Source organism: Lathamus discolor, chromosome 2 (genome assembly GCF_037157495.1).
Source record: "Lathamus discolor isolate bLatDis1 chromosome 2, bLatDis1.hap1, whole genome shotgun sequence".
NCBI lineage: Eukaryota > Metazoa > Chordata > Aves > Psittaciformes > Psittacidae > Lathamus > Lathamus discolor.
In genome coordinates, this window is record NC_088885.1 from 45,923,377 (window position 1) to 45,938,111 (window position 14,735).

General features: G+C 36.3%; 1 protein-coding gene across 15 annotated transcripts in view; it reads right to left on the reverse strand.

Annotated features, from left to right (window-relative positions):
- Window positions 1–14,735, reverse strand: part of PARD3 (par-3 family cell polarity regulator) — a 458,414-nt gene that overhangs the window by 396,309 nt on the left and 47,370 nt on the right. For all 15 annotated transcript variants that reach the window (XM_065666724.1, XM_065666723.1, XM_065666722.1 and 12 more), the window contains exon 2: window positions 11,759–11,860. In XM_065666724.1, coding sequence (XP_065522796.1) covers window positions 11,759–11,860 — 102 coding nt within the window. The remainder of the gene's footprint in view (window positions 1–11,758; window positions 11,861–14,735) is intronic.

The following is a 14,735-nucleotide window of genomic DNA, read 5'->3' on the forward strand; positions in this document are numbered from 1 at the left end:
TTCTCATGGTAGTCATTTAGTACTTTACTTCTTTGTAAAATTTGGATTTATGATTTTTACTTCTGATGGGGGGGGGGGGGAGGAGACAGTCAGAGCTTGGTGCCCTTTTAAAAGTGTTCCCGATTTCTTCAAATATTTCCTCATTTAAAACTTCTGGAAATTCAATTCCAGGAGTTTCCAGCCCCTTCAACTTCAAAGGGGCTTCAGCTATGACCACAATTAACACTACAGAAACACAATAAAGCTGGAATACCCTAGTATTCTACTTGTCAATATTTTGCTATTTAAATAGACATTACACTTTCAGGAACAACAGAAATAATGATAAAAACACATATCAACCCACACATCAAATTCATCATGTTTTTAAGCTAATACTAAAGTTTATACTGGACGCAATATCTTAAATTCATTTAAATATGAAGAGATATACTGCTCACAAAATTCATGAGCAGATGTGGCAGTCAGGGCCTGAAAACTACTTGCTTGTGAAAAACTCAGTTATACTGCTAATGAAAATCTAATCTATTTTAAAGCATTTGCTGAAATACAATTTGCAAGGCATTAAAATACTTTATGTTCTACAATGCTAATTAAAAATTCCCTGGAAAGTTCCTTTAAACCCTTCAAAAAGGCACCCTGTGCACCCAACTGCACAGCGAGAGATGGCTGATAATGATCCTATGGCCCTTTCATATTAGATTAAATTGGAGATCAGTCTACAAAGATGTTTCATGAACTGACTCACTGTGTTTATTCCATTTACTACCATGCACATTACATCTTTTTTGGAGAAATTTCATTTAATTAGATCCCAACTACAAACGATAAAGACCTGTGTATGAAAAAGTCTTTTACTATGGCAGTGCCGCACTGCCAAGGCATTAAGTTGCCCTCTAACCCTAAGAACTGGTCCCACCAGAACAGGTGCTGCTGCTGACTTGCATTACCTGTTCTGGAATAAGTAAAATATTTCACTCCCTAAAGCTCTCAGTCTGGTACGTTTCAACATTAAAAATAATAATAATAATAATAGTGAAGAGCAGCAAAAGAGTTGTAATCTGAATAATTTCAAAAGCTTCAGTACCCATCATGTGTTTTTCATCATGTGTTTTTCAGCACAACAGAAAACACACTACCAAAAGCTCACAGGGCATGTGTTACATTATAGGAGCAACTCCTTGAGACGAAACAGAAATAAAACAAGACTTAGAAACAGAAACAATGCAGACTTTTCTTGCAATAAAATTAACACCCCACACTTAGCTAGATCTTAAGAAATGTTATAGCAAAAAAATCTAGCTTTACTTACACACAAGCCTGTATATATACACACACGTACTCACACACGGATTCCAAATCAACAGACTGGTTTCCACTTCATATCAACACCAGTATTAACAACATTAAGCAAGTTTTATATTCTTCTTAAGAGTTTAGGAAGTAAGGATATTTTTCTGAGGAATATCCAAATACAAACCTGCTTCTTCTGTGCCAGCCTCTTTTGAGCACCCAGTGTAGCTGATTTGAAGCTAAGAGACTTGGACTGTCTCCTAACTTTGACCGAATCTCTCCGGCGATCATATGAAAAAGACGACGACTTCTTTGTAATTTTCCTCCTAGGTGTGTCTGCCATTTCATCCACCAAAGTATGGTTACCTTCAAGCAAACAGTGTCCCAAGAAAAAAAAAAACTCAGTACCATCAAGCTTCCACCAAGCTTACAGGGAACAGTCTTCAATCCTAGAAGAAGTGGAACAACCTACAAGGAAGGGAGCCCACCTAAGAACAACTTCAGTTCTTCCAGCCAGTTGTACAGATGAAAAAAGCCGATGGTCCTGCAATGCTGTACGACACTGAAGAGCAGGCAGATCTCCTTCTTGCTGTATAAACTCAAACAGGCTTCAGCAGTGATGCTAATCTGAAAAATGTAGTGACTATCCTGCTGAGCACGCTAAAGGTGAACAGAAGGTAGCTCCCTGCACACCAAGAGGGTGTGGACATACACCAACAGGGTGTGGGGATGAAGCAGAAGACTTTGGGTTCAAAGCATCTTCTTAACTCCTTCCTTTCTGGGCTACTGCTAAGAAGGTGTCTCAAAACTTAAACTGGTGAAAGCTCCCCCAAACAGACAATTATTTTCTTCTCTTTGGATCCAAGGCACTTGCTGAAAAAATCTTTATCATAAGATAGCAGCCTCATTCATTAGGAGCCTTGTTTTAACCTAATTCAAATATTCCCTTTTCTCTCTTTGTCAGAAGGACTATTCACGCTACAAACTTAAGAGGTACTTTAACGACTGAGCCAACTGGAACTAACATTGAGCCTACATACAAATCTTACCATCCTTCCTTGGAAGTAATTATGAAGTTACAGCACAATCCTAAAACCTTTTGGTATCAATGGATAAGAGGGTAGCACTAATGAATTCTCATCCTAGTGACAGTGTGGGAATCTTATCAGACAGATGAGATTGCAACTTCTGTACTAGGAGTGTGTTTAGGTAGGAATGTTTCCTTTGCATAACATATTAGTCAAGGAACGCTACAAGGGTGTAGAGCCCCAAGACTTGCTGCTATTGATTTCCATTACGCAAAACATATTCAAAGCAAAGCACAAAGCTGTGCATATGGGAATGTGCCTACAAACTTAACACTGTCAGTTTTAAATCTGTGTTAAAATACAAGAAAAAAACCTATTGCTTGACAAAATTATGCCATTGTCCAGGGTCTTTTCCAGACACTTTTCCTTACTTTATTCATGACGCTACTTCGCATACCAAACAACTGTGAATAATTTATACTTGCAGGATTATCCATTACTATAATTAAGCCTTAATATGGGTCAGTCCTCTAGCGTACGAGTCTCACCACCTCTGTTAGGAAATATCTGTAAAGCTGGAGCAGCATTTCTTTCAAGACCTGCCGATATCAAGGAGTAAGAGGGTAGTGCTTAATGAGTTCCTGTAGCCAAAATTTTTTGCTATTTCTTCCTTTGTTGTAGGATGAAGAATATACCTCTAGGACAAAGTGATATTGCTAAAATTAATGAAAAGCTATCAAAATATCATACACGTATTAGCCATAATGGCCTACTTCTATATTCTCTGCAGATTTCTGTGGAAATTTACACTATGAAGAATTAGACAGCGCTGCTTCATATTATCTACAACTACATCTACACAGTGAATCTGTAATTTTTACAGGGCATAGAAAAAATCCATTATTAAATACTTCTAGGACAAAGTATCTCTTAATTGTGATGGGTTTATAATAATGTAGCAGTCATTATCCATAGCCACATACTGACCTTCAGTGTTACTAATATTAGACACTGTGAGACCATCATCATTTCACCACTCTCTGCGGTTTTCACCAAAGTTTAGATTAAGGAGACTCTCGCAAATTGAGACCCAATTTAAATTACCCATGCTTTACAAGCATCACCTTTTTGAAGAGTAAAAATAAGCAGACAATTCAGCATTATACATGCTCTTAAACGAAGATATTTCTAGAAAAATATACATCCTAAAAAAGCTTCTTGAAGCAAAGCATCTGCAGCATTTGATTAAATAACAGGTATTCTGATATATCATAAAAACTAAGGTCGAGGAAAGTTTGAAAACCTTTTGCAGATAGCTACTCTTATGATATATTCTAATCATTCTTGTTTGCAAAAAAAAAAATAGCAATTAGGACTGACAAAGGCACAAACAAACTTTAAAACCAAACAAACATAAAAAACCCATACATTAAAATGCAGCTTTGTGTCAAATACCAGGCACAATCCTGGTTCATTAGACCTAAAGCAGGTGCAAGAAATGTAACATGAATGATCAGTTAATGAAAAGACTTCTGAATGAGAAAGTAAATTAGAAAGAAAAGTGAAAAGGACAGAAGTCCGTAGAATCTTTAAAGATACAGAAAAAGGATTATATTTATTCACAGTTCCCTTAAATACAAGAGTCTGTGGCACTGAATGAATTAATTTTTAAAGTAAAAGGTAGTATTTTACATTAAAAACATATTGATTTTCATTTACTTTGCTAATGAAAACTGATGTTTAATTTGTTGCCCCTGATTCTGCACTGAAAAAGACACAATGTCACCTCTGATTTTACAGTCATATACAGTTTGCTTATTCTATCCTTTTTTCAAGGCTGGCCCATTTATACACTGCTGGAAGAGAAGCCTTTAATCTACACATGCAATCAATGTTGGCTTTTGCTTTTCAAAATCTTTTTTGATTGCTTGGTTTGTGGCTGGAGGAAGTGGAGGGCTAACCATCAACATGAACAGCAGCAAGATCCCATTGCCCGTTCCCTTCTCTACCCCTTGCTTTACCCAAGGCACCACTCCAGTAGCTCCATGGCCATCAGCAGCCTTGCTGCACGGAGAAGGAAGGTCTCAGCCCACTCATGTTGCCACTCTCCCTCTTCTTCCTTCACAACTCAACCATCCCCTTCCTTCCTCAACCACTCCCAGCAGCTAAGTCTCCCCTTCCTCCTCAGCTTGCCAGATCTTTCAGTGAACTGACGATGCTCATGAAACAGCAGAGAAATACTCATTTTTGCAAGAAGTCTTTTGCCATTTAGGTAAATATATCTGGTACAAGATGGGGTCCAAAGAGTGCCAAGCCTGAATGAAGTAAGAACAGGATGGGGATGACAACAGGGTGGAGAGGCAGACACAAAGGCAAGCTACTGGAAGCCGCCTTAGATCTTATAATCTCTTACAGAGCTGTACCTTGCAGTGTAATCCAGTGTTTCCAGAGGTCTATTACAAAACCAAAACCATTTTCCCAAATGTAATAGCTAGCTCAGAACTCATTATTTCTGCATTCAGTTGAGAGTGCCTCCCTCTGACAGCAAATCACATTTGCCAAAATGATCTTTCATCCATCATGTAATTGTCTAGTCCCTCTGTATCACACGATGCTTTTGCAACCCTTTGTAACCAGCATTTTTACCATCAACATTCAGTTTCACACACTATAATGGAATTTGTCACTCCATTATTCAAATCCCCTTTCCATTTTCTCAGAACAATTGCAAATGAATACACACACTGCTTTCCATTTTCCAATCAGTTACATATCTGTAACATCTTTTCTCTTATCCCATGGCAAGTTTGTGGAGTTTTTGACTGGGCTAACCCCAGTCACTGTTGCTTAGATCAGTCTTTCTGATAAGGATATAGGCAGGTTTGTGAGGCATGACTTTCTTCACAACGCTGTCATGATCTTCCTCAATATATCATATTCACGCATCGGCCTGCTATTTATTCCTCAGAAAATAGATTTTACCAAATTACTCAATTTTCAGAAATCAGATAGGCTGCAGCTCTTCAGTTCTCCTAATTGACAAATAAAATTACAAATTTACAAATATCACTTCTCTCCTACCTGAGGATTCTTAGTTTACTGGTACAATAATATAGTAATTTCAGTAATACAGGAAAGGAACTGGGATATAGCAGTTTATCCCCAAAGGAAAGAACAAATCATAAATGGACATGCTGTCTTCACAGAGCTACAAGAAGTAAATGATTATGAGATTCATAATTTGGAGAACAGTGCTTGAAAGAGATGAAAATACAAACCTAATACCTCTTAATGACAGGAAAATGCATGTTTCAATATTAATATATTATGCCCAGTGTTTCCTCACTTACAGGGCCCTTAGTCTCCTCCATAAACATTGTGAAGTAACAATTTATTTCTCAGAAATACAAGAATTTTAATTCCATTCTTTGACAGAAGATAATATTTATATAGAGAGTATGTTATTTCCAAATATGTCTTCATTAAATAGCAACTGGGAATAAAATCTACCTAAAAATTTTTATTTTCTACTTTAAAACCATCAACAGGAGGGATCTAAAAATCATGTGGCAAATAAGAGTAATAATGAGTCAGTGTTAATGCAAGAAAACCTGGTTAAAACAGAGACAGTCCGTTTTACTTGTCATAACTTTAAGTAATATCAATTGCCAATCTCTAAAAACATAATTAAAATAAATACCTGCAGAATATTAGATTACATCAAGAGCTCACAGTTCAAAAACTGAAGTTTCTGATTTTTTTAACAGAAAATCATCATGGAGCTGTTATAGTAAGGGGTTCTTTCCTAGTATCAATACTTTCCCAAGCTCAGTGGCTCAAACAGTTATTTTAAGCTGTTACAAGAAAAGAATGCCTTATGCTCAAAATGCATTTTGCCAAGTCACTTATGAGTAGCAACAAACTGTTCAAGGTCATCCTGTTTTCCTGAGATACAGAGAAGGCAGTCACAGAATGAGAGACACTGCATTGTGGCACAGATAAAAATGCAAGTAGTTAAAATCTAATTTGATAGAAAGGTTTTGAGGGAAAAGAAAGAAGGGCATGGTACGGTAAATACTAAGAATCATTCTGAGCAGTGTTTTGGCATTTTTAGGTTTTCCTGTCAAATTTGCTGGACTGGACCTAGATGTTCTTTCATTCACTCCAGGGTTTTAATCTGCTAATGATAGAAACAAATCTAGAAGTAAAACAAAAAAGTTATTCTTCTCTGTTCATGGTTTTAGGGTTAAATTCTTAACCTGCACAGTCAAAGGGAATTCAAATGTAAATTCAGCTCTAAGTTTGCTTAAATGAGGCAGAGAGACACCTAAATTTAGAACAAACACTACTTCTTCTGATTACGTGCTGATGGCAATCTAAAGATAACATAAGTTTATCTGTGCAACTTTCATCAAGTTCAAAAGCTCTTTAACATTTTGGAGTGACAGAACAAAAATCAACAGCAGCACAATTTTTTAATCACTGTTCTCCAGTCCCTAGCTAACCTTTAACCTTAACATCATAATGCATTTGCTCAAAATAGATGTATTTTTGTGTTTGTTTCAAGTTAATATTTGTTACAAACAAAATATAGTCATCTTTTCCAAACCCACATTTTGTGTATCACATGCCTCTGTAATTCAACAGTGCTTTACAAGAGGAAGTAAACAAAACAACAGTATTATTTAGAATTGACCATCTGTTTAACACAGAAACCAAAAGTTCATTTCCGTTCCACTGCACTGGGAAAAGCTCCTAATATCCCTTCTTGTTATGCGATGAAGCTGCTCAAAGACTTTCTCACATCACACTAGAAGCAAGCAGGGACTAAACTGATAATAATATTAATAGAATCTCTATAGGTCTCTAAAAGCAGATGCAAACGAAGTGCAGTTGACCTCACTGACTTTCAGCAGCAATTTGATTACTTAAGTTAGTTAACTCTAGATCATGAATGTTTACAAACTCCCATTTCAGCACAAATCTATGAAATTAATCTCCATCCCACTGTCACCAACACTACTGTGCTCAAAACAGCAACTTCTTCTTGTGTCTTTCTGGGAGGTGCAAAGTATATCTAATCAGCAGTATGCACCAGTATTGAGTTGAACTTACGACCTCGGCCAGATGCTAACACCAGGCACACAACACTGTGGTAAGCATGAAACTTCACTCCAGACAATACCAAACCATATTCCTCTATGTTTCATCTCTGCATTCAGTGGGCGTAACTATGAATTATGCAGAGTGAAATGCTGATCAAGTATTTGAAAACGGCAAATCAAATAAAGAAAGCCATTCCTTAGCTTAGAGAAACAAATCCACGCTCTAAGTCTAAGCATATACCAAAATACAGTGGTTATTTTTGAGAACTAGAGTGTTGCATTTATTAGGACAGCCATGAAGGAAATGGTAAGTGCCAATACTTTAACATTTACAGACTGCTAATCTCCAAGCTACCAAAAACCTATGCTCAGGTAATTGAATTTATGAGTAAGTGGCATCAGGTTCATACCCTACATTGTTTCAAACTATCTCTATTCACCCAGCTGCTCACCAAAACCAATGGCTGTTAATGGCAGAGCCTCTTTCTCTGAGGAAGAAAAGCCTCTTATTTTTCAGAAATGTAGCTACACAAAACACATTTTGATTTCCAAAGCTTTCCTCTGAACAGCAGCCTGAGCATTATTATGCAGGAAAAACTATACGTAAGCACACATGAAATATTTTTTTTTTTTACATTGTACAAAACACAAGTGATTATTTCAGTGAGAATTCAACTGGGAGCAGGTTATATTCATACATGTGCTTCTAAAATGGAAGATTATACAGCAATTTCCTGAATAGTCTTTTTCCATGGATAAACAAAGGCCTGCAAGATCCCTGAACAAGTACTTTCATATTACACCCAAAGTATGAGGATCACTGAAGTGTCTGAGTGCCTCAGGCTGCCAAGTGAAACTATGGTTTAGGATGGTTGGGGTGGGCTTTATTCATCATTTCTTTGGGGTTTTTTTTTTGCTGTTGAGAATGTCTGCTTACTAAGAATTGAACTGAGGTCATCAACTATGTTGTCATCAAGCTGGAAACTTGTCAAGTTGACATATGTTTTTTGAGAGACATTAAATAAAGTGGTACAAGTAACAGAAATCCAAGCAAAAGAGTTTGTTAACCTATCTTGAAAATAGTGTTCTAATTATGGAATGCACAAGAAACGTACACTTTTAAAATAATGAGAATAGGTTATGCAGTTGACTAAAAGCAAGTTCGAAAGTGCAACTTCTTTATTTCTGGAAAAGAGATACTTGCTATTCATCTGCCCAAGTTTTTCATGAGTTTCCTCAAATAGTATCAAACATGCTCATACTTAGGACTGGAATGGATGCCAGTAGTTGAAAACAGACTCTTGTTTTTCGTAGCCAAATACTTTTCAAAAACAACAGAAGCAAGACAACCCACTTGTATTCATGTATACAAAGATAAATACAAAAGAAACTCTGATATACCCCCATTGAGAACTACCTTTCCATAATAAAACCTGGACAAAATTTGCACTTCAATCAAACAATCACAACGAAGATTTCCATGAAAAAAATTATACAAATAAGCATTTATTACTTTTTGTTTTAATAGTGTTACTACCATTAACTATATTAACCAAGTTTTCAGCAGCAACTTCATGTGTAATAATATTCTGTAATATGAATGTTGAAGATGCATGCCAGCTAAATCAGAATAGAAAGTATTATGCACTTTCTCAATGAATTATGTTAAAGGATTTAAGAAAAGGTGTTTCAGAAAGGAACAAACAGCTTGGCAAAATCATTTTTCCATGTAGTTTATTTCATGTTTTTCTCCTTTTTTTAAGGGGGAACAACACCAAACATCACAAATTATTCCAGAGAGCAACTGGTTAACCCTTACTCATTCATTCTGGTTTAGTAAGTGACAAAGAGAATACCAAAATATAGGGACAGAACAAGGTAAATGGAGTCACCCTACCATGCTGCATTTTAATGTGAAGGACACTAAAGATACTTCTCTTATTCCACTCAGAACAGCTGCTGTCTCCAAGGGTCTTTGTATTTGTTATAGTATAGAACATTTTCTCCATGGAGACAGTAGAATAGGAGTAAATATATTCTTTACATTACTGAAAGTTTTAGTTTTACTAAGATAGTTAACTATACAGAGCAATAAATTCATCAAGAGGACAAATCGTCCTTAGCTGCTTTGCATTCTGTATTGCGCTTGTATTAACACTGTACAATTATGGCATAAAAGCAACATAAAACAAAGACAAAAACTGCATTTATCAATGTGGGAATGATCCCTACATCTAAAGAGTTTTGCAATAGCCTAGATATTTTTGCCACAAGTAAAAGAAAAAAATAATATATATATATGCTAATGTTTAATTTTAAGCGTAACTAATCCTACAGACCTCAGTAATAATTAACTAAATACTTAGACAATATCTGTTAAATGCTTTTTAACAAGATATGCTTCCATGTGTATGTACAAAATATCACTAACTGGAGATATATTCAGAACAATGCATTAATGAGACCTATACAGACTCTGCTAACACAAAACGAGCTGATACACTTGCCAAGAAGGAAGAATCAAATGCAAAGCTAGCAATCCAAAACTAAAGGGAAGCAGGAAGGTCAGCTGTAAAATATAAGACAAGAAACTGAAAAACAATGACTAATGACTGCAATGCTTTAAAAGAATCAAACATGAAGGTCAAGTGATAATGATTAATTTAAGGATATAAATGAGCATAGCACAGTGCTTGTTTATACTGCACCTTCCTAATCAATGCTACAAGGTCCCTTAAAAAAAAGGAAATTTAACTGCTAAGCGCTATCAGTAGAGACAACCTGGATTTGCAGAATCAGAGGATATGTGCTTGGTAAATGCAGAAATAAATACTACTAATTACTAGGTATCTTGTCCATCTATACACAAAAACAATATCGTAATAATGACTTAGCCTGTTTCAGTTGCAGTCAGAGTTTTTCACCTATTAGTCACACACATAAAAACACCCACGGAGTTTCACTCTGAGGAATTACCGCACTTGAAGGCAGCAAGGAAATAGCCAAAGAATGAGGTCTTGAAGTCACCAGAATTCAAACTTCTCCTTCTGAAGGGAGGAGCACATGAGGAGCTAAGTGCATGATTCAAATAATATATATATATATATATACACACTCACATACACACATATGTATATGTGTGTATATATACACACATAGTGACAACTTGCACCAGCCTCCTTGAGGCCTGTAAGCAAAAGTTAAACTAATCACGCAGCTGAGCACTTCAATATAAAATAACTAACTAGAGGTTTTAATTAGCTTTCTGTGAAATCTTAGCCAGGCACTATTTTTATGGAAGAAATTCCTCTAAACTCAGCACTGTTACCCTATACAGCTTGAGTAATCCCAACATTTCAGACAGCAAGGAGTCTCCATGTCCCAAGACTCCTCACATAATTTTTCTTTATAAAGTCCTGGTTGAAATAACCATGTCAATTAAATTTTGTCACATGAAATAACTGCTGGCAAAGTATTTATTTCTGAAAAATTAGCCTAAGAGTCATCATTTGGACAGTTTTCAAGGAGCCTTCAGAGAGCCCGTTGCTTCCAACAGAAGCAATTAAGATTTCTGTCTGTGAAGGAGCAGGGTCCTGAAACACATTTCCAGGCTGAAGTCTGTATCAAGCCTGAAGGCTCTCAAGAGCTTCGGCAAACACATGCAGCTCTGCAGAGAAAAATGTCTTCTATACAGGTCTTTGCAGTTTGCCACAGCGTTTCTTATCCACCCTTTTTTCAACATGGAATTCAAAGACAGAAGTACCTATAACCTCAAACAGCCAATAACCAAAAACCTCTGAGCTGACTGCAAACGAAATCTCTACTTTAAAAAAATACAGCAAGATACAGCAGTGTGCAATTATTTTCTCAAGTTCTTTGTAACTAGTGGTTTGTCCCAGTAAGTTTTTTGAAAAAAAAAAAAAAAAAATCCACCAACCCTCTGCAGTTTAGAAAGAGCATGGGGTTTTTGCTCATATTCAACTGGCAACATGAAGCTAAAATCTTAACTTACAGATTCTTTTTTTTTTTTACATTATTGTTTCACCATATGAGGTTTGTCTATTCTTGCAGCCTCCTTTTCTTCCTTGAACTTTTAAAGAACCAGAAAGGATGGAAAACCCATGATTTCAATGAAAGATTTCCTGTACATTTGAAAAAAAAAAAAAAAAAAATAACAGCAACAGATTTCTCACATTTGTCAAGGAAACTGTATTAAAAAAAAAAAAAAGACCTCTGTATTGGCTCCCACTTTTGGGCACATGCAGGAAACACACAACACTGATATGCCAACACGCAGTGCACTGAGCTGCTTTCACAGCTATGTGTACTTACACGGTCTTTGTCATCAGCTACATCACAAAGAATGTCATCAAGATCTAAGATCCCACCATCCCCATGCTCCAGTCGATGTACTTGTATCCAGTAGTTTGGATCCTGCATAAAGGGAAAATAATATCAGATATCACATACCAACATAAAAAAGTTACTCCACCAAATAGTTAACATCACAGTCCTACAAATGCTTGACATGAAAACAGCCATTTAGGTCATGTTCCTGTAAATAAATGTAAGTTGATATATAAAGCCAAAGGTTTTTTTTTTTAAATTGCCTGAGATTAGGTACATACTCTGCCCACTTTTATCAGCTCTACATGAGTCACAGTTCCACCACTGACACATAGGGGAACAGCATTCCCAGTGTTACTGAATATATGCACTATGTAAAAGGAAAATACACTGTCCTCAAAATAAAGTTTCTCAGACAGTGGTCAATAAGCACAAAATGCTACAGAACAGCTGTAAAGTGTGTGGAAACGTTTATAGGACAACTACAAAAGGGTAAAACCCTATATTTAAATCATATCAAAGGGATTTCTACCTGTGCTCTGGTAGATGGGATATCTAAACCTCATACAAAGAACACTTTCCACATTATAATTTTAAAAAGATACATATAAGCACACATACAGACATATATATATGTGTGTATATACGCATAAATATGTGTACGTGGTTTTGTATATACAATATGTCTACCAGCAACTGGGAAGACTGGCTCTATAGTCTTCATTATTACTTTTGATACAAAAGGAAAGGGTACTGAATAAAGCTGTCTCTACAAAGTATCTGCTACATTATCACTATGTGACCTGAGTGCAGTTTGGTACTCAACGTGCTATTCTTAAAAGGTTTGTTTTCTAACAGGAGAAAGTTCCACTGTAAATACATGACCTGAATGTGATACATAATCTTTTCTTGCTTCTCAAATACTCCCTCATAACAGTGGCAATGCCCCAGGCTGTCTAGCAGTAAAAGAGCTTCCTTGCTTTCCACTGAGCAGGCACCACTGCAGAAAGTCACTGATTTCAGTGAAGACTTTCCAACTTGCAACATCTTGCAAAGTGCCTGACTTCCTAAAACTAGCAATTCCCATCACAGTGTTTTCACGTGCCAGTATCTAGAAGTCAGAAAAAAAAAAACCCTAAACAGAAAACCAAAACAGAACAAAACAAAATCCCCATGCTCCACCCTTAAATAGTTCGATTTCTTAAATGACGGCACATGACAAGAAATTGGGCCACCAGAATCCCTCTAAATGCGTATGTGTTTTTACATCTTGACAGGACATACTTCAGCAGCATTGCTGCATGGAAGAACATTAAGGGAGATTCATTTTGGTTTTAATATGCTAGAACGCTGTTTATTTGCATGTGATATATATATGGGTATGTCAAAGATTTTGGAGAAATTTGAAAACCATGAAACTTACTTCATTCTTTTTACAGGTACATCCATCTTAAACACTGCTGTAAATCATCATCATCAGATGATCAGATTTCAGAATTACATTTTACAGTCACTAGGCTAGCCATTTCACAAATTAAATTACAGATTTTTTCTCTGATTTCTCCAAGTATTCAATATCATTAGCTTGCATTTCTTCTAAGCAAGTATTTATTATACAATTAACTGATTTTCCTAGGACATGGCTTCTCACCAAACAGAACGTACTGCTGTAGCACATTGTAGGACATAATTCAACACTCGTTTCTTTTAGGTCAAAATTCAGGAATCATTAAAAATAGTACTACCTTATTCTCACTGTCATGCATGCAGAGGTGCACACACAGCTACGTTCTACAGAAATTTATTCTCTAAAATGGTACATAATGCAAATACTAAACTTTTTTGTTAAGTTTGAATACTCCACTAGGTCTTACAGACAGGGCTGGAAAAAGCCTTCTATGTACACCAGGAATCCTTTAAAATTTCTTAATAAAAAATTCTAAACAATAGTCTGCTGAAGAGGTGCCTTTGTAAACTCTGCTCTCAAACTAAGAGGAAAGACGACTCTTCCTAATCCTCCGGCCCATTACAAAAAACTCCTCTACCTCTCATATCTACACTGGACACTAAAACAATGGGGAAGACAAAGGTTTTGAAGACACAACCAAACCGCTGAGCTATGAAACACCTGCTCACCAAGAATGAAGTCTAAGGACTTGATTCAGATTTGCTTTGCTAATTTCTCAATCTCAAAGCCAAGTCAGAATTGAACCATAAGCCAGGCTTCACTGGAAACTCAGAAACTGAAAACCTAGTTTGGCCTTTATTACAGTCTGATCCCTCCTATGTCACACACTTCACCACTTTTGTTTGCATCACTTAACCTTCTTAACTGAAGAACAGAAACATTAAAAACAAATAACTGCAATACTGGCTCAGTGACTTGACTACATCCATCAAAACAAACAGCGCCCAAACTGAAATTACCACTCCAATATTCCTGTATCCTTTTTTCTTCCTACCACAAGTATTTCCCACCTCCAAGGCAAATGTTAAGAAAACATGCACGATTACAGAATCAATAGTAGAAACACCCACTCCTCAAGCACTATTGTGTTATTTCAGCATGTACAATCTACATTAAAAATAGCTTTGTTATATAAGCTGCATCACTTTTGCTAATTAGTTCCTTTAAAAGTTTCTTGATATTGCTTAAGAAGTTTTAGATAGTCTTCATTTTTCCGCCATCACCTATTTGTTGTGCCATAGCCTGAATTGCTCTGGTTGCTTTTCCTGTCAGACAAGATCCTGATACAAAACAGTACATTAGCAAGACCAGACAAGAAATACATAAAACTAGTTTGGCAAGAATTTACTCTGGCAGGATTTGGTAAGTAAATATGAAATAACAATGAAACTTTTCATTAAAACCCTCTCCAGACTTCACAGAGCAGTTCTACTGGAGGCCCTTTTACTCTATTAAAGGTTTCACATAAATCAAGGATTGGTGGGCGAGGCTTGG